The sequence below is a fragment of the Chinchilla lanigera genome, unplaced genomic scaffold (assembly GCF_000276665.1).
Source record: "Chinchilla lanigera isolate Chin_1 unplaced genomic scaffold, ChiLan1.0 scaffold00007, whole genome shotgun sequence".
In the NCBI taxonomy this organism is placed as follows: domain Eukaryota; kingdom Metazoa; phylum Chordata; class Mammalia; order Rodentia; family Chinchillidae; genus Chinchilla; species Chinchilla lanigera.
Window position 1 is genome coordinate 501212 of NW_004955408.1, and position 22586 is coordinate 523797.

The following is a 22586-nucleotide window of genomic DNA, read 5'->3' on the forward strand; positions in this document are numbered from 1 at the left end:
CAAATAGGTGACTGGTCTCTCCCAGAGCCCCCCATTTGAGTTAAGACCCCTGAGGCAACATGTTGTCTTTTGTTGACAAACGGGTTGAAGCGGTGAGTCACATCTGAAATTCCTAAAGCTGGAGCCGAGGCCAGAGTGCTTTTAATTTGTTTGAATGCCTTAGTTTCCTGTGAAGTCCCTCTGATTATCTCTCTTTTGGTCATGGGTTTCTTTAACATGTAATAAAGAGGTTTTGCCTTTTTGGCATACCCAGGTATCCAGATCCAGCAGAAACCAGCTGCCTCTAAGAACCCTCTAAGCTCCCTTTTGCACTCAGGCTGTGGAATGGAGCAAATGACTTCCTTTCTTTCTGGCATAGGTTTTGGAGCCCCTTCTCTAAATCAAACACTAAGTATCTAACCTTTTGCTTATAGATCTGAGCCTTTTCCCAGAAGACTTTGTACCCAGTATCATTCAAGTGGTGGAGGAGGGCCTGGGTTCCCTCCCAGCAGCCCTGATTGGTGGGGCTTCCTATCAGAATGTCATTAGTGTATTGAAGAAGTGTGCAGTTGAACTTCCCAAGGGGAAACTTGGCATAATCAGCAGCCAAAGCTTCCCTGAACAGTGTGGGAGAATTCTTAAAGCCTTGAGCAAGGCAAGTCCTTGTGAGTTGTCCCTTTCACCCTGTGTCAGGGTCCTCCCATTCAAAAGCAAAAGGAAGTTGGCTGATAGGAGCCACTCCAGGCAAAAGAAAGCATCTTTCAGATCTAAGCAAGTGAACTAGGCAGTGTTGGGAGGGAGCAAAACGAGGTGGATGTATGGGTCCAAAGCTATTGGATGCAGGTACAAAGGTTTTATACCAGATGAAAGTCTCCATTCAGTTTCTAACTAACAGTCTGTCAAGATTCCAGCTTAACTCAGCCTGGAGATGTGGGGTAGGATTCCAGTGTGGGCCTCTGTGACACTGGATATTGTCTGACAGCAACAGGAGTAGTGCCCAGTGTGAGTTCAGTTACCAAAGGGGAATGGTTGGTGGTTAGCCCAGTGGTGAGTCTTCCACCCATACATCTGGACACATGATCTTAAACCCTCAGGGTTACAGTATTCAGGCATTTATGATTGATATAGTCACCATTTTTCTTCTTGGACTACAGTCAGAGTCAATATCAAGTCTGGGGCAGTGGACTTAAACACAAGATATGCTGGCTGGTTTGGGGCAAAGAAAGTGGTTGCCCCCAGCTTTGAGAGGAGGTCTTTTCCCAAGACAGGAATAAGACATTCAGGGATGTACAGGAATTCATGTTTGACAAAATATCCACCAATCACAGGATCTGCTCTGGCAGAACTTTTTCTCATTGGAGTCCCAGTGGCACCAACTACTTGAATCTTCCAGGCCAACCAGCTGAGTTAGAACAGTGTTTGGCCCCACTGTCCACCATAAAAGTCACTGGTCTTCCCCTGATTTGAGCAATGACCATGGTCCCCCAGGGGCCAGTCTTATGGAGCCTGGTCTTTCCTATTCATCACTGTTCAAAAGCGAAAGTAGGGGCTCAGGCTACGGCAGGCTTGGTTCTTTAGGAACCTTTTTATCTTCCATGCAGAGGGGGCATTTGTCTTTCCAATGCCCCAGTTGCTTACATCAGGCACACTGGTTTGGAGCCAAGGTGTAGGGACAACCACCTGTTTTGAATTGAGGACCCTGTGAGACCTTGTTGTTTTCTTGGCCCTGGTAGTGGGGTTCATTTTTCTGGAGTTTCTCTAGAAGTGGCTTTCCCATGATCACAGCCAAAAGGTGGGCCCTGTGGTCTGCCTCACAATTATGTTCTTTCTTTTTTTCTCTCTCTCAGTTTGTAAAAACCTTCTGGGCTATCTGAAGCAACTAGGTGGCATTCATGCCAGCAAACCCATCTACTTTTTAAATCTTTTCGCAGACGTCAGAGGCACACTTTGTCACAAAGACTGAATTCATCATCTGCTGATTTTGGGGGGCCTCAGGGTCAAATGGAGAATAAGTTTGGAATGCTTCATGTAGTCTCTCATAAAATTTAGCAGATCTTTCATTAGGTTCTTGGATAACTTCAGCAATTGTGGATATGTTAATAGGTTTCTTCCCTCCCTCCTTTATTCCTGCCAGAAGAGCCTTGTGATATTGTCCTAGAGTGTCAAGGCCTTGTGCAGTATTGAAATCCCAATTTAGACAGGTGAGAGGGAAGACGATGTTTACCCAGCCAACAGGGTCAACACAGCGTCTGGAATTCTAGCCCTTAGCCAGGCTCATCCTCCCTCAAAAATATGGGCATGGTCTTCAGTGCTGAATCTGTTGGTAATTGTCCCAAGTAGGCTGATGTGTCCAAAAGATCAAAGTTAGGAGATTGATCATGGCTTGGGGCTTTTCCCAGTAAAAAGGAGTGTGATGCTTCCAGTTGAGGAGACCAGTGGAGCTGAAAGGCTGGTGGTGCAGAGCAGGTTGTTGATCCGGTCCCCCTGGACCGCCAGGATGTCCTTGGAGAGGCATCTGGAGATGTGCAAGTCAGTGGCTGTGTGGGGTTTTCTTCAGGAGGCTCTTGGGGACTAGGCAGCCTCGGGAATGGTGTAGTCAGCGGAGATGGGGCAGTGGAACCTGGGGGACTGGCTGGTGGCTGGCTGGGAGCTGCCTCTGGAGGCAGTGGTGGCGGTGGCTTTGGCAGGCTTTGGTGGTCACTCGCATGTGGGGGAGGAAAGTCCTCATCAGGGTCATCAGGTAGGATGGGATAAATCTGTTCAGTCTGTGGAGTCATCTCCATAGGGGACTTGTGACCTGGTTGATGGGCTTTGGCCACCAGGAGAGTTCCTTTTTCTTCACAAGCACAGGCATGAAGCCAAAGTAGAAGGCTCTGACATAGTCCAAGCCAGGACTCCATATAAGGGACTTGATCGGATGGTCATTTGGTTTTGAGTTTGTTATTTTCTCCCAAACTTGGCTAACAACTTCCACATCTAGAGTCCCCTCCAGTGGTCGGTCAGGACCCAGGTGTGGCCACTGAGCCTCACAGAAAGTAAGAGCCATTGAGGTTGCATTTTCGTGCTGCAGTTGTCTGAAAATCCTTTCCTGAAAATTTTCGGCATACATTCAAGGGGAGCTAATTTTACTCTGGCTTGCACCCACTCTGACTCCCTCTAGTGTGTGAGCCCTTGAACAGTGTCACAGCAAACAAGGGGTACCCCTTACAAATAAGAGACCACTTAGGCACCTGCCTAGCTCTCTCCAATGTTGGGACTGTCCAGACTAAGGAGAAGCATTTGTAGATTCTCCATTTTGTCCTTGTCAAGACTCCAAAGAGATCTTGCCATTAGACACATCCATGGAACCACAGGTTAGGGCCCAATGAAGCTCCATAGCTTTGAGCCCCCATGAGGGGGTGGGGCTTCACTGTGGAACACAGACAAAATGACCTATTGCTTATGTCATCATGTCATCCATTCACAATCAGTGCACACACTCACACACAGGTACACAGAGGTTAATGAATTCCAGCCCCTAATCCCACGGGCAAAGTCTAACTGAAAGTGACTGTTCTGACTAACACAGGCAAGGAGTGATCAAATCCTCCTTCATCGCACACAGGGAATGGAAACTGACAAACTGAGGGATGTCCCAGGGCAATCCTTCCTCGTCAGAGGGCCCGAACTGGTTGTGTTCCTTCTCCTTCCATTGGTCCAATGAGATCTCTACTGTTGTGCAGGGGCTCCCAATCCAGGACCACCAAGAAGACTCTGAAAGGAACCAGAGGGCGTGCCTTCTTACCACAGGTTGGAGGGCAAATCACTGCTGTGGCCCACAGGCCTCCACTGGGGACCCAAATGGCCAGCACACTGTTTTCCCAGCCAATGCACCAAGAATGTTGCAGAATCTATAGCAAACTGGATGGAAAACACTCTGCACCAAGGAGTTGGAAGGCAACTTTTATTACACCAGTGGGCTGGTGGGAACCAGGTCCAGATCACCAGCCCCAGCTTAGAGTAAAATAGCAATTTATATACATGTTCTAAGCAGGAAGTACAAAGTTGATAACAGGTTATTCTATAATTGGTTGCGTATATTCAGTCACATGTTGTCAGGCAGATGTATCTGGGGCAGATTTAGTTAGAGGGGGCCATTCATGGTGAAGCAGGAAGAACTGGGGAAAGTTAGGGTCCAAGCAAGTGGGTAAGATTAAGCATGTCCTTCACAGGGCTAGCGTGTCTCAGGAAGATAGTCCTTGAAATAGGCTAGCAAAACAGGATATGCTTGTAGGCCATTGTGCCACTGACAGACAGAGCTGAGTCAAATTATCTCTGAGTTGCAGCTGGGTAGTACTGACTTTATTGTTTGGTTCTAGGAACTAATTATTGATTTCTTCTATGACCCTATTAAAGAGAACATTGTTTTATATCTATATATAAAATTATATAATTTCTGTGGGTTTTTTGCCATTGATCCTAGTAAAGATAGAGAAGACAGGAAATAGGAGGGTGAAAGACAAAAATTGAAAAATTAAGCAATGAAAAATGGAAAGGAGGAGAGAAAAGTGAGATAAAGGATCTCATTAAGAAGCTTGAAAAATAGTAAAATTAGATAAAGGTGACAGGAAAGAACAAATAAGAAAAATGAGAATTAAAAACAAAAAAAACAGGAAGAATTTTACAGAAGCTGCAGAAAAGTGTGGAGGAAGAGGAAAATAAAGGGAAAGTTCAGGTTGATGAATCACAAAAGACAAGGAGCTGCTGCCAGTTCCATCTTCAGAGCAAGCGTTAGAGCAGTTAAGAAGAGAAAATAAAGACATCGAAAATCTGAGAAGAGAACGACAACGTTTGGGAAGGGAACTAGAGAAGGCAGAAACTGAACGATCTACCTGTGTTACCGGAGTCAGGGAGTTGAAGACACAGTTAAATGAAACTCACACTTAAAACTGAACAAAGTGAAAGACAGAAGGTAGCAGGTGATTTGCTTATGGTTCAACAGTCACTGGATCTTATCCAGTCAAAAACAGTACAAGCTGCTGGAGATACTACTGTTACTGAGAATAGTGATGTTTCCCCAGAAATGGAGTCCTCTGAGAAGGAGATGATGTCTGTAAGTCTAAATCAGACTGTAGCACAGTTGTAGTAGTTGCTTCAGGCTGCAAACAAACAGCTCACAAAGGAGAAATGACACTACCAGGTTTGGAGTGAAGTAATTGGGGAACTGTTCAGTTGAGGATAACAGAAGGCATTGTATTCTATTTTGCCAAATTAAAGCCTTATTTATGTTTTCACCTTTTCTACTGTCAAAAAAAAGGGGAAGAAACCAATGAAGCAAAAAAAGGGAGAAATTTGAATTTTCTGTATTTTTGAATGAGAGGTTTCTTTCCAAGATCCAGAGTCTTGGAACTCAGGAAGTCATGGTTTTCTCCACCTAGCTTTACTACCTGTATGTTTATGAAGTGTCCCCCTGCTCCAGAGCCCCACTGTCCACTCACCCCAGGCTGTGGCAACTTTCTGAGCCACGGTATGTCCTTGTCCATGTTAGTAGATGGGAAAACCAATCAGACCACTGATGTGTGCTGGACGTCAGCAGGGGTTCAATCAGACCACTGGACTTAACGCCAGTACTTTCAGACTCAGCTGCCCCTGAAGGCGCACATGCCAGGCCTGGTTTCTCATCACAAGGGTGGGCCCTGTGTCCTTCCCAGCCTGAGTTCAAACTTCTCAGGGGGTCTATGTCTAGCCCACACCCTCTCCACAACTGTCCCGAGGCTGCCTCTCACCTAGGCACTGTGGGAGAGTAACACTGAGAAGCCTGAAGTAAAGTTGTTTCGTTGTTCTGCGGCTTAATCTTAAACAAGTCACCCCCTTCCCAAGCGGCTCCTGACTGAATGCTTTCTGGCGATGTAGTGAGCACTCTACTGGATTTCTTCCCGAACTGTGGCCTGCTGTGCAGAAGGATCATGTTCAGAGTAATACTCCACACTTTTTTTTTTTTTTTCAGCTTACAATAGCCATGGGCTTTTCTTGGGCCTGCTGGTCTAGTCCAGTCCAGTGTTTCTCCCTGGAGCTCCTGAGCCTGGGTGTTTACCTTGTGTTAGTAGAGTCAGGCTTCCCTCCCTGGGAGCTGGGGTGAGCTTCAGAGTACTTCCTTCTTTTCTCTGCATTGTGTTCCATTTCACAGCTTCTCTGCAGTTTCTAGTTTTCCTGTCAATTCCTTCCCTAATCCAGAAATTTACTTCTTTTTTTTTCTCTTCACCAAGTTGTTATTTTCCAGTTGTCTGGATTCTGAGTCCCAAAGACACTGTGCTTTGCTGCTGACCACTATTCTGTCATTTTCAAGCCCCCGGAAGGAGCTCTGGAAGGGGATATTGGGATCTCCCTCTCCCTGACCCTCCTCTCTCCTCCTTTCCAACCGCCATGAGGCGAGCACCTGGCTGCACCACATGCTTCCCACTGTGATGCTCTGCCTCACCACAGGCCGAGAGCATGGGCCAGCAGTCCGTGGACCGAAACCATGAGCCTAATAATCACTTACTTTGCTTCTCTCAGATTTTTTCACTGTGTTGGGAAGTGGACTGACACAGGCTTCTAAGTCATGAAGCCCCAAGGCCAGCCAGGCTTGCCCAGGTTCCCCTGCCCTCTGCGTCTTGCGGTGGACAGGTATCTGCTGCCAGGCTGCCTCCCACCCTTGAGTCAGCCCTGTGAGAGCCAAGCTGAGGGACGACCTGCCTTGTCTTTCCTCTAGATTGTCATTCCCTTCTTCAGCCTGCTCATCAAAGACATCTGCTTCCTGAATGAGGGCTGTGCCAACCGCCTGCCCAATGGACATATCCACTTTGAGGCAGGGCCTGAGGGCCTTGCGGGGGACTGTGCCAAATTAGGCCAGGAGCGTTCCCAAAGCAGGACCATTGGCCCCTGGACAGACTAATGGGGGACCCTGGAGTAGAGTGCAGCTTTCAGGAGGGATTACCACGGTGTCCCCATCCCTTACATCTCCAGAGGGAGGGACTGAGGCTCACACACATGGATATGCACTCCATGCTGGGCCTTGTTTTACCTGATTGAGTTGTCTTTCTGTTGCTATAGTCCCATCCCTAGTAGGATTTTAAAAGTCAGTAATATATACTGCCCAGTGAAGTCTATTATGAGAGGTGAATTTTGTAGGGAAAGATTTCCCCTTTTGTTTTTGTAATTGAATTTTGGGTGTACAGTGAGTACATTCTATAATTCCTTGACCTGGAGGGTTATAACTAATTTCCGTGGTAAGGGAAATATAAAAAGTTTTTCAAAACATTTGGAAAGCAGCACTGTGTATGCTGGGCCATTGTCAGTCTTGAGTACAGGAAAAAAAAACCCTGTATCCTTTATTTTGTATTCAGGCACCTGGAGTGCTGCTCACCACTCCCTTCTCCGGCTGTGGCTCCCGCCCCATTGCCTGAGCTGCCCTGCTAGCGGTAGCTCATTGCCATCAGGGGAGAACTGTTTCCCCTCAGCCTCACCCTTTGCACCAGCACTTCAGTGGCAGTGAGCAGGAGGGCGTCGGTGCCCCCCTCACTGCTGGGGATGGCCTCTATCACCCTCGCCCATCCCCAGGGGACGTGACAGTCACTGCCTCTGCAGTCACAGCCACCACTTTCCCCCCCTGATTTGGGCTGTTGTGGCTCCCTCTCTGGCTGCTAGAGGCCCTGCAGTTACTGGGGGTCCAAACATAGCCACTTGGCCAGGGGCCCAGGATAGGGCAGCAATCCCCACCCCACCCCACCCCCGCAGATGCAGCAGGGCATGCTGCCCTGGCTTCTGCTCAGAGCCTGCAGCCGTGGCCACCAACGTGGAAACTTGCAGTGCAGAAGTGTGCATGAGGTGGCAGGGAGAGCCGTGGCGGCTCGGGTGCGCTGGGGTTGTGTCCTGCCTTCCCGGCCCTGGGCTCTCTGGCTCCTGACTGGTGGTGCACATTAGTGGTCATGGTTGGATAGGGTGCACAGGTGTGGAGGCAACTGGGGCACCCTGGTTCAGTCTGCCTAGGACCAGAGCATGGGACCCTCTCTGCTCTCGGCCGCACTCCCCGCTCCCGCGGTACTGTGCTGTGCTGAGCCAGCTGCGCAGGCAGCCTGATCCGAGCACAAATCCATAAAAAAAAATAAAAAATAAAAAAATCCCTTCTATAATAAACAACCCCCTGGACCTAAACTTGCTTTAGTTATTCCTTTCCAATCATTTGGGGCCATAATCTGTTGTCCTATAAATTCTATTAAACCTAAGGTAAAAGGGGCTGTAGGACTATAGGTAGTGGTAGTTTGTTTTAATTCTTTGAAGGTCTTAAAGGTTATGGCTTCATGAAGACATATAACTTGTCCCCAATTACTGGGAACTTGAGCTTCAGCAGCAGGGTAGATATGTTGAAAACCTTCGGTGGACTCCCCCTCCCATCTGGCTTCTGTCAGCACCAATCGCAAGGGAGAGAAAACAGCTCCACTCCCTGAGGGGTGGAAGTTCCAACTTGTGACTCAGCAAAATTTCTCAGCATCAAAAAGCAGGATGGTCACCTGTGGCTCAGTAAAGGTTATCAGGGTTATAAAATGGAATTCACACCAAACACGCCTCCCGTGAGGAAGGCTCCTTTCTGCCCCACACCGCTCCTTCCTTATCTAAGTCAGCAAAGCTAGAGCTCTGTCCGGGTTGCTGTGCCCCGCCATCCTTTTCCTGCTCCAAGCCAAATCCTTTGTGGTTGTAAGACCTCCTCTAATCAAAATCCACACAACAAAAGTAAATACAGGAATCAAGCATGCAACCAACAATTCCATATACATCTGTGGTTCTCGAGACTCTGCTTGCCCCGTGTTTAACACCTGATAGAGTCAATACACCTCTCTCCCTTTATGTCTCACGAGCTCGTTTATCTCGCCGGTCCTAGTGAACCTGTTTCTCTTCGCCCCAAGTTTTATGCCTGATGATATCAGTATCAATACACCTCTGAGATGAATATTGACGCTCCCAGTGCATTTCTCACCCATTGTGTGCACAGTGAGAGGTGTCCCCTCACCTACTGCTTCTTCTTACCTGGGTCCTATGTTCAGGCGTCAATATGCCTCGTCCCATGCAGCTCTTAGCTCCCCAGGGAAAAGGACAGTGAGAGGATGAAGAAATAGATAGGAGACACACGCTGAGGTCAGGTGGAACCCTCTCTCCAGATGGGAGGAAAGGGACTGCGCTTTTATTTACATAATTTGGTAGTTCGATATCACGTAACATCCCTGTTGCCTAACAACCAATTGCTTAGATTGCCACAGGAGCTCTTTATTCTCAGATCTGCCTTGCCTCAGCCCTGCACCTGTGATCAATTTCCAGCTTTACTGGCTCCCTACAGACCCTGGAACCCCGCTTTGAGAAAGAGAACATTCTGGAGCCACAAACTGTCAGGTGGTGACGGCTCTGAGTGGCCAGGGGCCAGTGCTTGGCTGTGTTCACCAGGGGAGGCCCCCACCCAGCCGATGGGGCTCCCGGCTCCTCAGCATGCAGTGCAGTGCACGCCACCGGGGGAGCACTTGCTGCACCCCAAAAAATTAGGGAAAAGGATTTCTTCATGACTTTGCCTTGGGATACTTTCAACTTTGTCCTTTTGCTTTTCATATTTGGAGCCAGGAACTTTCTGGAGAGGGCTTAACCCATAACTGTACCACCGTCCTCAAACAGCAGATGATCAGATAAACCAGCCAGCTGCCCACCTGGGGCTGCAATCGGGCAGCCCACCTGCTGCGTCTGTCCTGGGGCAGTGAGAGGAGCCAGTCCCAGGCCGGGGGACAGTTGCTGAGCTGGGCGGGCAAAGCTTGGCAGGAAGCGCACAGCAGCCCCTCGGCCACAGGCACATGTGCCGGGACCCCCGCAGAGGCAGGGACCGCAGAAAGCACCGGGCCCTGCTTTTCCTGCACACACAGCTGCAGTGCCTCTTCCTTCCTAACTGTGGTCGTACTGTTTGCAGTTTGAATGTGCAGTTGTCTTTTCTCCTTCCTCACAGTTTCAGATAGAATATTTGTTCCTACCGTAGAGCTTAGCAACTTCAGCATGGGACTGTTTTCTTTCCCTACAGTATCATGGTAAGAATACAAATCACACCATCCCCTTTCCTGCCATTTAGGATCATTATTAAGTAAGAGTTCCTCATTATACAGGACACGGGCCTGTGATTGTGTGACATGGATCTGATAACCAGCAGGGCTGCTAAGCGACCCACAGGCTGGCAGTGCCAACGGCGTGGACACACTGGACAAAGGGACGCTCACATCCCCGGGGGTGCCCCAGACTTCACCATGCTGCTCACAATGGCACACATTCTAAAACACATGGATTGCTTACTGCTGGAATTTTTCCATGTGACATTTCAGATTGTGGTTGACCAGGGGTAACTGAAACAATGGAAAGCAAAACCAAAGATAAAGGGGGACACCTGTACACGGTTCCTATCGGTGCTAGCACAAATCACCATGAAGTTGGGAGCTCAAACACAAGTTTACCCTTATGTGAAAGACTAAGTGCTTTCCTACTGTGAGGAATAGCAAGGTGAGAATGTCTGTCTTTCTCACTCTTGTTTTCCGTAGTGATACAGCACCTAGTTAATACAATAAGGCAAGAAAAGGAAACACCAGAGATCACAAAGGAAAAAATTTCACACTGTCCCTGTTCGCAGGTGATGAGGTAAAAACTCCCAAGGAATCTACAAAAAACTTCTCGAACTAAGAGATGAGTTTAACAGAGTCATAGAATAAAAGATAAACATACAGCAAGTAACTGTATTTCTATGTTCTAACAATAAATACATGGATATCAAAATTTTTTAAATATGATGCTATTTAGCCAGGGTTGGTGGTTTATGCCTGTAATACCAGCACTCTGAGAGGCTGAGACAGGAGGGTCTCAAATTGGAGCCCGGCCTGGTCAACTTTGTGATTTTGCAAGACCCTGTTTTAAAATTTAAAAACAAAACAAAAACTGGAGACATAGTTCAGTGCAGAGACCTTCAGTTCAATCCATTACTCCAAAAAAAAGTGTGTGTAATGCCATTTCACTCAAAAAGGTGAAATTTCTTTATTTTACTCGTAAAATGAAATCTTAGGTACAGATCCTACAACACATGTACAAGATTTGTATATTTAAAAATTGTTCAATACTGAGGTCAAAGATCTGAATAAAGATAAAGAGATAAGACACTCATGAGTTAGAAGACCCAACATGGCAAAGATGTCAACTCTCCGTCCCAAATTCCAGTAGGGTTAATAAAATTTCAGTCAAAATCCCAGGAAGATCTTTTGCAAGATACACACAAGACTTTCCCAAAGTCTATAGGGAAAGGCAAAGGAACTGGAATAGTTAAAACAATTTTGAAAAAAGACAAAATGAGAAAAATCAATCTCCCTATTCTAAAGCTGACATTCTGTAGCCTCAGTAATCAACACAGTGTGGTGCTGGGGATATAGCTCAGCAGCACAGTGCCTGCCTGGTGAGCATAAGGTCAGACACACACACAAAAAAATATATATACATATATCAAGACAGTGTGGTACATGGATTGGCAGAACAAAATAGAAACCCCATAAACAAACCCACACAGATGTGCCCAATGGCTTTTAACAAAAATGCAGGGCTGGGGATGTAGCTCAGTGGCACAAGGTCCTGAGTTTGATTCCTGGTATAAAAAGAAAAGCAAAAACAATTAATTTGAGGAAAGAAAGCCTTTCTACAAGCAATACTGGAATATTTTTGACATCCATACACTAAAAAGAAACCCAATATAACTTTGCCATCCTACACAAAAATGTGGACTCAAAATGGTTCACAAGCCTAAGTGTAAAATGTAAAATTCTGAAACTGGGGTGGCCTGTGTGTGCGGGGAGTCAGGAGAAAACCTTCAGGCTGCAGACTGCTCTACCTTCCGACGCTTGGACTCAGGGTTGGTCAGCTTTAGTGGTGTGACAACATCATTCCCTGGCAGCTGCAGCTCACGCTGTGGATGTGGATCTTTTCCCTGTGGCGACGGTCTGACACTGTGTCCTGGTGGAGGGCAGCCGTGCCGAGCCGCAGCCCTGTCAGCCCTGTCACAGGGCTGTGGTCCAGTGTGCACTGCGGCTGTCCCTGATGGTCAGGAGGCTAGGTGTGGTGAGTGCATCTGATGCGCAGTGATTTGACCCCACGAAATGTTTCCTGGGATGTGATCCCATCGTATTGGCAAGCATGGGTATAGCCCTAGACATAGATTGTATAATGTGTAACTATTATACTACCTAGTGATTGCACTCTTGGGCTTTTATTTATTCCAGACAAACGAATAGTCATGTTCACAAAACAGAAAAACCTCTTTGTTGACATTTATAGCCACTTTACTCATCATAGCCAGAAATTAGAAACAGCCAGACATCCTTCAGGAGGTAACTGGTAAACAGGCTGTGCTATATCCACACCACATACTGTGCCACACAGGAAGGAACCCGCCCCTGATGCATTTGACAGCATGGGCCAATCTCCATAGCCGAGTGAAAAACCAACCTCCCAAAGTGACTATGAATCCCTTCATAGACATTCTTAAAATGATCAAAGAAGCCAGGCATGGTGGCACATGCCTGTAATCCCAGCACTCTGGGAGACTGAGGCAGAAGGATCACAAATTGGAACCCAGCATGGGCAATTTAGAAATATAGTGAGACCCTTTCTCAATACATAGATGATTGATAGATAGATAATAGATAATTGATAGATAGATAACAGATAGATAGATAGGTGATATAAATAGATGATAGGCAGGGAGGGAGGCTGCGGGTATAGTTCAGTACAAAAGCCCCAAGTTCAATTCCTTACCACAAATGAGAGAGAGAGAGAGAAACTGTAGAAATGGAGACCAGACCAGGAGTTAAACTAGCAGGAAGGGCAATGTGAGGGGCGCTTTGCTGAGTGCTGGGGCCTCACTTTCCCGTGCTCGCTGCTGCTGACCAGCTTTGTGAGGGAGGATCTTACACATATCACCAGTGCAGGAGAAGATCAAAATTCAAAATCTGAAGTCCAGCTTCTGCTGAGTGCATAGCACTTCAGTAGCACCATGAAGTCTATCCTACTCCACAGATTTGCAGGTGGTTACCACCAGGGGACGTGGGGTAAGAGGTCCCAGCTCTCCCTGTGTCATTTCTCACAACTCTGTGTTAATCTACAGACAAGAAGCCGGCCAGGTCAGGTGTACAACAGGTCCCTGTGGTCAACCACCTTGTTTAATTTCGCTTCCTATCTGTGTAGGTCTTTTCTTGGCTTCTTACGAGAGTGAGAGTCCAGAGAACCACACAGAGAAAGAGAGAGGTGGAAATCGCTAAGGTGAGTCTGTGCCAAGGTGGGGTGGGAAGCAGGAGGCAGGAGCTGGGGTTGCTTGGGGCCAGGGTGGGGCCCGAGGGCTTCCTGGATTCCCACTCTCAGCTTCCCTGGCTTGGCCAGTGCAGGGCAGGGTCAAGTCAAGGCTGTGGGGGTTGGTGCAGAACTCCGGGGCAGAGTAGGGAAAGGGGCAGAGCCTGTGACTCCTGGTGGCCAGCAGCTGCCTCTGACCAGTCCAGATGTGTGGCCAAGGACCAGGAGCTCCAGCCCGTATTTCTGTGCCAGGAAGTGAGACACACCGCCACGTCCTGCTGTCTGCCATGCGAACACAGCCAAGTGGAGGTCGGAAATGGTTCCCGGCAGTGGGCGCTGAGGGCTGGGCCGAAAGGGTTTGCAGGTACTCACCTGCCTGCCGCCCCCTGTGCGCGGGTGGTGGGCGTGTGGGAAGCAGTCTACCCGAAGCCAGGGGCTCTCACCGCTGTCCCCATGCTTGAATCTGCAGATCTTCTATTCTGGGGCAGACTTGAGAAGCTCAGAGCGGAAGGAGAAGTGGAGCCAGCAGCGGCTCCTGCAGCCCTGCCTCTGGGCCTGGGCCGAGGCACAGGGAGCACCTCACCATGGCAGCTCCAGGCCACAGGGAGCCTTTTGTGGGACCTTGGCCTCCACAGACTTGGCAGAACCTCCAGGCATGTGGGTGGCACTTGCCTTGGGACACCCTGCCTTCAGGACCATGAGGTCACACTGCCAGTCATTCTGTCCATCCTGGGCAACTGCAGCCTCTCGATCTCACTGAGTGGCATGTGTCGCAGAAGTGCCACCCACCCTCCAGCCCGAGGGGCTCAGGAGCCTCCGCACTGCAGCAGGCATCCTGTGTGACAAGCGATCAGTCTGCAGCAGCTCAGAGCGGCCCCTGCCATCTCCTGAGGGGCCCTCACCTGTCCTTCCCAGGGGCTTGCTTCGCAGCCCGGGCCCCTGCCCTTTCTGGGTCCTGCTGGTTTTGGGACAGCTCTCTGGTGACAGCTGTGAAGCAGGACCAGCTGGAGTCCTGGGGTGGATAACGTGTGCGCTACAACCCTGCCACCCAGCTCCCTGTGAACCTCAGCATCAGGATAAACATGCATTCGCACATCCTGAATGTCCACGTTCACACTGTGTCTCTGACCCTCAGCCAGCTGCAGGGCAGTTTCTGAACTGTGCTCCGGGAACGCTGTAGCCACGGTTTAGGAGCAGGATGGGTGAGGTGGCCATGTCCAACCCACGGGCGCCAGTGTGCACTGGTGCCTGGAGCACAGCACATGCTTAGGAACCTTCTGGTGACTGGGTGCACAAGCACCTCCTGTTCTGAGTGGGGTGATTATGCCCTTACAGCCTGCAAGGCTGCCCCCAGGCTACCCAGTCTCTCACTTCCCATACCTCATGCACTGATGGCCGGTGAAGCAGCTGAGGTGCCACCTGACATGTGACGAGGTCACTAGCCAGGAAGCCAGGCAGGACAATGTGCACCTCTCCTGATCAGGGCCTGCTAGGTTGACATGAGAGGAAGACAGGGCATTGGGGTACACTGCCCACCCCGGCTGCCTCCTGCCCATGTCAGGCCCCCAAAGGGTGTGGTCAGCTCAGAGCTAGACTCAGCTATCCCGGCCTTGGTTCCCCTTAGGGGACAGGGGGGTCCGGGGCTACCAGCACCCATGAGTGCCTCACCCAACTTGGGGAATTCCTCCTGGTGAATCTGGAGCTCAGTGAGGTCCCAGAAGGAGAGAGCAGCCAGGAGGCTGGCACAGGCATGGGAAGGCCACACCCTCGGCTTGAACTGACTGTACCAGGAGCTGGTGGCAGGGCAGGAACTAGGCTTCAGTGGAGCCTTTGGGGCCAGCCTGAAGAGTGGTAGGGACCTTGAGGCTGGCTAGAACCTCCTCCTCAGTCCCCCATTCCTACCCTAACCATCCCTTACCCCTGGCCTCTTGGACATCAGCAGGACTGTCCCTGCCTCCCAGCCACACTTTGCACCCGAGGGCAAGCAGTGCAGAACCCATGGAGCCTGCCCAGGGCCTGGTTCTGGCCAGAGGAAACCTTGGTGCCCCAGCGACGGTGACAGGAGCTGGTGTCCCTCTTCAGCCTGACCACCTGGCTCCACTCTGCACCATGAGCATCCCAGGGAAGAAACCTGGAACCCTGGGCTGCAAGGGCAAGGACTCCTGCCAAGATATCCTCCTCTCACCTTGTGTGACTCTTCACCCAGGGGCAGGGTCCTTTCATCTCACCAAGGCCAGCAACCCCCGTGCCTCCCTAGAGCTGTGCCCACCCCTGTCCCAGAAGCCCTGCCCCAGCTCACTCCTTCTCATCAGCACCTCAACGGGCAGGGGAAACTTGAAGACAGAGGCTGGAGAAGAATACATGTTCCTGAGACTGGAACTCCCAGCGGTGGACAGGAGGCAGCTCAAACCTGATCAGCATCCACAGACGACAAGGCTTGGCCTTCCTACCCCACTGCAAAGGGAACGCGGTGCTGTCTCCCACTTCTGCAGTCTTGTGCACACTGTTTCTTGATGCTTAGCATATTGTTCCCCCACCTTGTCAACACAGAGCTGCAGCCTCAGGTGCAGGACCAGTGTCTTAGTTATTTTCACTTCACTGAGACCCAGCACCCAAAGTTAAAGGACAGGTTTATTTTTGCTCACAGTTTGCAGAGGTTGCAGTCCAGAGTCTGCTGGCTCCAAGGCAGGCTAGAATGGCAGAGGGGAAACAGTCCATGGCAGGGCAGCAGGAAGCAGAGAGATCAAGGGAGAAGGAGGGAGATAGACCCAGGTCATGCCCCCAGTGACCACCTCCTCCAGCCAGGCTTCATCTCCCAACACCACATACAGCTACAAACCCATCAACAGAGCAATCCACTCATGAATATCACACCTCTGCGATGCAGTCACCTCCCCAAAGCCTCACTGATGGGGCTTTAGGGGACGTTCTGATATACAACACAAGAGCCTGTCTTCTTGAAGGCGTTCTGGAAGCAGCCCCCTCATCCACACCTGCTGACCCTCAGCAGCCTAGCTCAGAGGAGGTGTCAGGATGGTGGCAAGGTGAGGCGTAGGCTCACCTCTGCTGGGGAGGGTCTGAGGGCAGGGGCAAAGAAGGCAGCTCACAAACTCCTGGCCCAGCCCTGTGGAGTGCACAGGACCGGGGCCCAGGCAGCGTCTCAGGACCATCCCAGTGTCCTCAGACCTGCGCTCTGCCCTGAGAGCTTCAGGGTTCCCTGGCTCACCTGGAGAGATGCGACCCTGAGGAGAACCACCAGGGGCTCCCCTCCAGGTGGGGATCACTGTGGCCCTTCTCCCAGAGCAGCCTGGGAGCCCTTGCTTGGGGTCACATCGTGAGCCACATGCAGAACTCATCCCTCCCTGAAGAGGTGCCTTTGATTTCCTGCCATCCTGGAACCAAGCCCTGTGGCCAGCCAGAAGGGACGCTGGAAAGGGCGCCACATGGCATAGCCTGCAGTGGTGGGACAGGGGTCAGCAGCAAACTTGCACCCAAGACTGCTGTCCCTGAGACCCCGCATCGCACCTGCACGCAGCTTGGGGTTGGAAGCTGCCCACCTGCCAGGCCACAGCCCTGGGAGGGAGCAGGGCACGGTCTCACCTTCTTACCCAGTGCTGCTTCTTGGAGCTGCCAGGGTGGGTGAGGCACTAGGTTTTGCCTCTGGGCCCTGGTCCTGGCTGGAGTCCAGAACTGATGATTGTCACTGAAGATCCATGGGTCCCTCAAAGCCCTGCCCCACAGGACTCATGGCTCCAGCCCACTATCCTGGCAGTCACTGGGAGGGGCCCCGTTAGTGTGTTCTGGCTGCCACAGAGAAATTCCGTAGTCACTGATAAGAGCAGTTCCACAGGTTGGAAAGTCAGGATCACGGCACCAGCAGTTTGTCTGCCGAGGGTCATCCTGCCTTCTGCATCCTCACACTCCCTTCCTCTAGAACGGTGCCAAGGGGCCCGGTCACCTCCTGTAAGGCCACTGCTTAATGCTATCACTGGGGCTTACATTTCAGTAATGTTGGGTGTTTGTCAGACCATAGAGGCTACTCTACTCCTCCCAGAACTGGAGCACACCCGGGTGTACACAGACACAGTCGTGTGGAAGTGAGTCTGTCAGTGTGTTCGTCAGCTTTTCATCACCGTGCACCACACCTGAAGCAGCTGATTTATAAAGAGAAGAGGTTTCTTCAGCTCAGGTTCCACAGGTCACGGCTGGGCACCTGCGTCCGCTCCATTCTGGTAAGGGCCCCTCACCTCAGCTCAACACGTGAGAGAGGGTCACAACCACAAAAGTGTGTGTCGGAGTGAGGGGCCCCCTTCAGGAAGCCACGGCGGCGAGGCCCCTCCTGTGAGCTCCTCCCGGGGGCTGCCCTCAGGACCTCCTAGCAGTGCCCACCCTAAAGGTGCCACAGATCCTGCCAAAACTGCCACCAGGGGACCACACCTCCTCTGAGGGACAGCAACAGCCAACCCATACCGGGGAGTCCCATCGAGAGCACGGCTGCGTGCACATTGAGGCGGCGTTTCAGCTCTTGTGAGGGATCTCGCCAGAATCTTTCCACCTTCAGGCAGGGTCTGCACAAGGCTGCTCACGCAGCACTGTCTGACGGCGAAAGGTCAGAACTCCTGTGCTCACAAGTAGGAGTCCACTACGTTAGCGGAGAACCGCCTGGCCCTCCCGCAGACTCTTCACAGCTAGTGAGGGCACTCGCGGGCTCACCTCACCCAGTGCCACGACTCCACGATGGACGCCCAGGCTGCCCTCCCCGGCACGGTCCAGGAGTCCCCACAAATCCCTGCTGACACTCGTATGGGGACCATGTTCCTGCAGCAAGACACAGGCCACCAAAATGACAGAATGAATCCTGACAGAGATGAGGGCCCACGAGCTCGGAACCCAACGCAAGGGATGAGGATGGTGCTCCCGGGGCCGGCTGAATGGTACCCAAGAGCGTCCGGGTGGGCTGGAGCAGGAGGGACCGGTCCCAGGAGCCTGAGTGGAGCCGGTGGCAGTGTGATCATCTGTAGCTCCACAGAGCCCCTGGAGACAGGAGAAACGGAAGCACGGTGGCGCACACTGGTAAACCCAGCTATGCAGGAGGCTGAGGCTGGAGGATCATAAATTTGAGGCCAGTGTGGGCAACACAGCAACATCCTGTCTCAAAATAAAAAAGAGCTGGGGATGTACCTCAGTGGTAGAGCACTTGTCTGTTTGGCACAAGGCCCTCAATTCAACCCCTAGTACCACAAAAAAAAAAAAAAAAAAAAGGAAGGAAGGGAGGAAGGGAGGAAGGGAGGAAGGGAGGAAGGAAGGGAAAAAGAAAGGGCAAGATAAGGGGTCAGCGTTTGTTATAGCATTTTAACACTATAAATTATTTTCGAGTAACACTCATAAAAATTTAATTTCAAAAAGGGTGTCAGACCATTTCATAAATCATTTGAAGCATTTTACAGCAAAAAGTTACAGAGTCCTGGGGCTGGGAGCATGGCTCAGTGGTCGGTGCTTGCCTGGCTCTCCAAGGGATATATGGTGTTTGCCTGTTCACTGTTTGAAGTCCATGTCCTCCTCAGCATCAGGAAGCCTCTGATGTGAGTCCTCAGAAGGAGCAACCTCGGGCAGCACAGTCTTCCTGGGAGGACAGTGGCCTCCAGTGTCACTCTCTCTCCTTCCCCCATCTCTCTGTTAATCAGTCATCTGGACCCAAGGTAAGGGGCAGGACAGAGGAGAGGGACATGAGGGACACAGGGATGGGTTACCTCAAATCTGATCTCCCTCCGAAACAACATAACCCAGTCGCAGAGGGCTGCTGGGGACAGGACACAGGGAGGAGGCTGGGGAGCACCTGGGGACCCTCCAGCCCTCAGAAGCAGAACTCCAGGCCTCCTGCAAGGCGGTGTGAGGAGCTCTAGGACCAGCTCCCCACAAACCCAGGGTAAGTGGTGAAAACTATTATTAAAGAAAGAAAAGTCTCTGGAAATTGTCTCAAGAGCATAGAGCAACTGAAGAAAAATCTATTCAAGAAAAATCTTCTAAATGTCAAAGCGGTGAGCAGGGTGGCATCTGAATTATGGCCACTTCCTCACTCCTCAGTTCAGTGTGACGGAAGGTCCATGCCAGAGCTCGCAGCTCCCAGGGCAAGGGCTGCCTCCTGTACAGGAGTGACATCCCGAGCACCTCTCGCCCTGGCTGGGCCCAGCTCCAGGAAGGTGCTGCAAAGGCAAAATCCCTGGGAACCCCGAGTGAGTGCGCCTGAGAGGCTGGGGCCACCTTCCCCAACCGGCCCCATCCACGGGCCCTGGGGCCCAGCCACCCCAGCTCACTCGGTGAAACTTCCCTGAGATGGAAGAAAGGGAGATCACAGGCTACAGGCCCGCTGAATGCTCTGCTGAGAAGGCAGGCTGCTGTGCCCAGCACCCTGCACAGAGCAGAGCCTTGAGACTTTTGCCTAGGGCAAGAGGGGAAGCAGAAGGAAAGAGACGAAGGGCATACTCTGCCTTCTCCCGCTGGACAGACTGTCGTCTCCATGGAGGAGCCCCGGGGAATCATGACTATGGAGGAACAAGAAAACAGCCTGTTGCTGGACACAGGGCAAGTCTCTCCGTCCTTCTTTCCAATCCTGGCCTTCCTTCCAGCCATCACACCTCAGTGACAGGAGTCACTGGTGAGGAGGTAATATGCTATTTTTGACAACCCTTAGGCTGTAACTACTTATTAGATCCTTCTTGTGTATCTCTGTCTTCCTGAGAAACCACTTTGAAGATACCACCATGTAGTACAGCAGCCATTGATATTTTCCCACTAATCTGTCCATAACTCTGTAATGTTTGTATTGTTCCTATGTTATTTTGTAAATGGATGTATGTTTATTATTATGTGTTTCCTACAACAACCATTGAGAATACTTAATGATTATTCAGTCAGTCACTCATGTGTAGCTCTATTTATTTTCTTTAGAAGCCACTTTGAAGATACCAAAGTATAGTACAACAACTCTTGATAATCTCCTACCTCTTTTGCCTGTAACTCACTATTACTTGTCTATTTGTTTTCCTGAGAAACTATCTTGTAGATAACAATATGTAAAACAATAACCATTGATAATTTCCTACCATTTTGTCTGTAATTTGGTAAGCCCCCTCCCACTACTGTTATCCTTCTTTTACTCTTTAAAATAAAAAAAAAAAAGAGACTAAAGATGTATCCTGTACAGGCACAAATTCCCTAGGGTGAATGTGATCACTATGTGTGTCAAAAGAGTGCCAAAAAAATTAATTAAAAAAAAAAAAAGATACCTATTCTACTAGGAAGTTCTTAAATTTTATATATATATATATAAGAAAACACAGCTCCTACACTCTCCTCAAAGGAACTGACTTTATCTGAAACAGTGCAGGCAGTCTAAGGGCAACTGCAAAAGCAGTGGTGCTCTTGGTGGTGAGCAATCAGCAGGAGGCTAGGAGCTTTATCAGACTAAAGCTAAGCAGTAACCCAACTGGTCTGCCAGAGCCATGAGGAGAAAAAGGCCGCAGGAGCCTTCCTGGGCTCGAGCAAACCTCAGAGACTTGCTTGCAAAGGCACCTGGTTTAACTGGCTCATAATTAGGTCCAGGACATTGCTGCAAACAGGCAGAGCTCATCTAGCCATTAGCAGAGCAAGCATGCACGTGGACCGATTACTGAATCAGTCCACTGATTGGCGTGGCACCACCCTACTCCCTGCAGCCTAGGTGCAATATAAAAGGGGCAGAAAGGCGCTCTCAAGGTCCCTCGTTGCTTTTGCTACCTCGAGGGCACCATCAACTATTCTCTGCAACACCCCTCTGCCAAGCCATCCTGCCTTGGAGCCAGCTGATTATGGACGGAAACCTCTGCAGACCATGAGCTAGGTTAACCTTTCCTCCCTTAGCACCAAGACAAGTAACTAAGACAGGGCTTGACCGCAGACTTGAACTAGCAGAAGAAAGAATCGGCACCTTAAGACAGATCAATACAGATTATGCTATTTGAAGCACAGAAAGAAAAGAGAATGAAGAAACCAGCCACGTGGATACACACCTGTGACCTCCGCTACTGCGGAGCCTGAGGCAGGGGAATCCCAAGTCTGAGGCCAGCCTAAGTGACTTACCAAGACCTTGTCTTAAATTGTTTTTTTAAAAATTAAGAGCTGTGGATATAACTCAGAGGTAAAGATCCTGTTTTTGATGGTAGTTTTGAGAGTGAACCCAGGGCCTTTGTCCTGAGTTTCATCTACAGCCCTTTTGAAAATGTTTTGTTTTGAGACAGGATCCCAGACTGGGCTCAGCTTGCAACCTTCCTGCCTCAGCCACTTAGGGTTCCAGGATTACATGCATAACCCACCACACCTGGCTAGTGGTAGAAATGTTGCTAAGCATGTGTGAGGCTCTGGATTTAATCCTGAGCAGAAAAAATTTTTTCAAGAAAAAAAAAATCTTAGTCTCACCAGTGCATGCACATCAGGCATATTAGAAGGAAAGGAGAGAAAGCAGCAGGAAAACAAATTACACAATGACTGAAAACTTCCCAAATTTGATGGAAAATATTAATCTGCCCATGTAAGCAACTCAGTAAACTCCAACTAGGGTAGATTCAAAGGCATCCACACATAGACACACCACAGAAGTGCTAACAGCCAAAGAGAAAAAAGTTTAAAAGCAGCAAAAGGTGGCCAGGGATATAGCTCAGTGGCACAAGTGCCTGCCTGGCAAGTGCAAGGTCCTGAGTTCGATTCCTGATGCAAAAATAAAAAACAAAAAACTAAAAGCAGCAAAAGGAAAAATGACATCATGGACAAGAGAACCCCCCAAAAGATTAACAACTGACTTCTCATCAGAGACAGGGGAACAGAAAGCAGGGGAAGATATGCTGCAAGTGCTGAAACTAAAACAAGTCAAAGCAAAACACCTGTCAAACCAGAATCTTACACTCAGCAAAACTGTCTTTCAAAAGCCCTGGGAAATGTGCTGTGACTGAAAGGCACCTCTGAAGGCTTCCAGCACTGTGCTAAGATGCCTGAAATGAGTTGCCTTTAAGAAGAGAAGGTTTAGTTCAGCTTTCAGCTGTGCCCACGCAGCATATCATGGCCGAAGTGTGTGGTACGAAAACCTACTCACCTCATGGCGGCCAAGAAATTAAAGACAGAGCAAGGAGCTGGGGTCTCGGTGTTCCTTCAAGGCCACACCTCCAGCAACCTAACATCCTCCCACTAGGCCCCACCTCTTGAAGGTCCCACCCCTC

The 22586-nt window shown here is 50.0% G+C and overlaps 1 protein-coding gene across 1 annotated transcript in view; it reads left to right on the forward strand.

Moving 5' to 3' along the window:
• Rasgef1c (RasGEF domain family, member 1C) overlaps positions 1 to 13921 on the forward strand; it is a 33026-nt gene extending 19105 nt beyond the window's left edge. The window contains 5 exon segments of the mRNA XM_013507276.1: positions 6710 to 6883; positions 11738 to 11786; positions 13237 to 13289; positions 13292 to 13311; positions 13808 to 13921. Coding sequence (XP_013362730.1) covers positions 6710 to 6883; positions 11738 to 11786; positions 13237 to 13289; positions 13292 to 13311; positions 13808 to 13832 — 321 coding nt within the window. The 3' untranslated portion in view covers positions 13833 to 13921.
• Positions 13922 to 22586: the final 8665 nt, after the last annotated feature.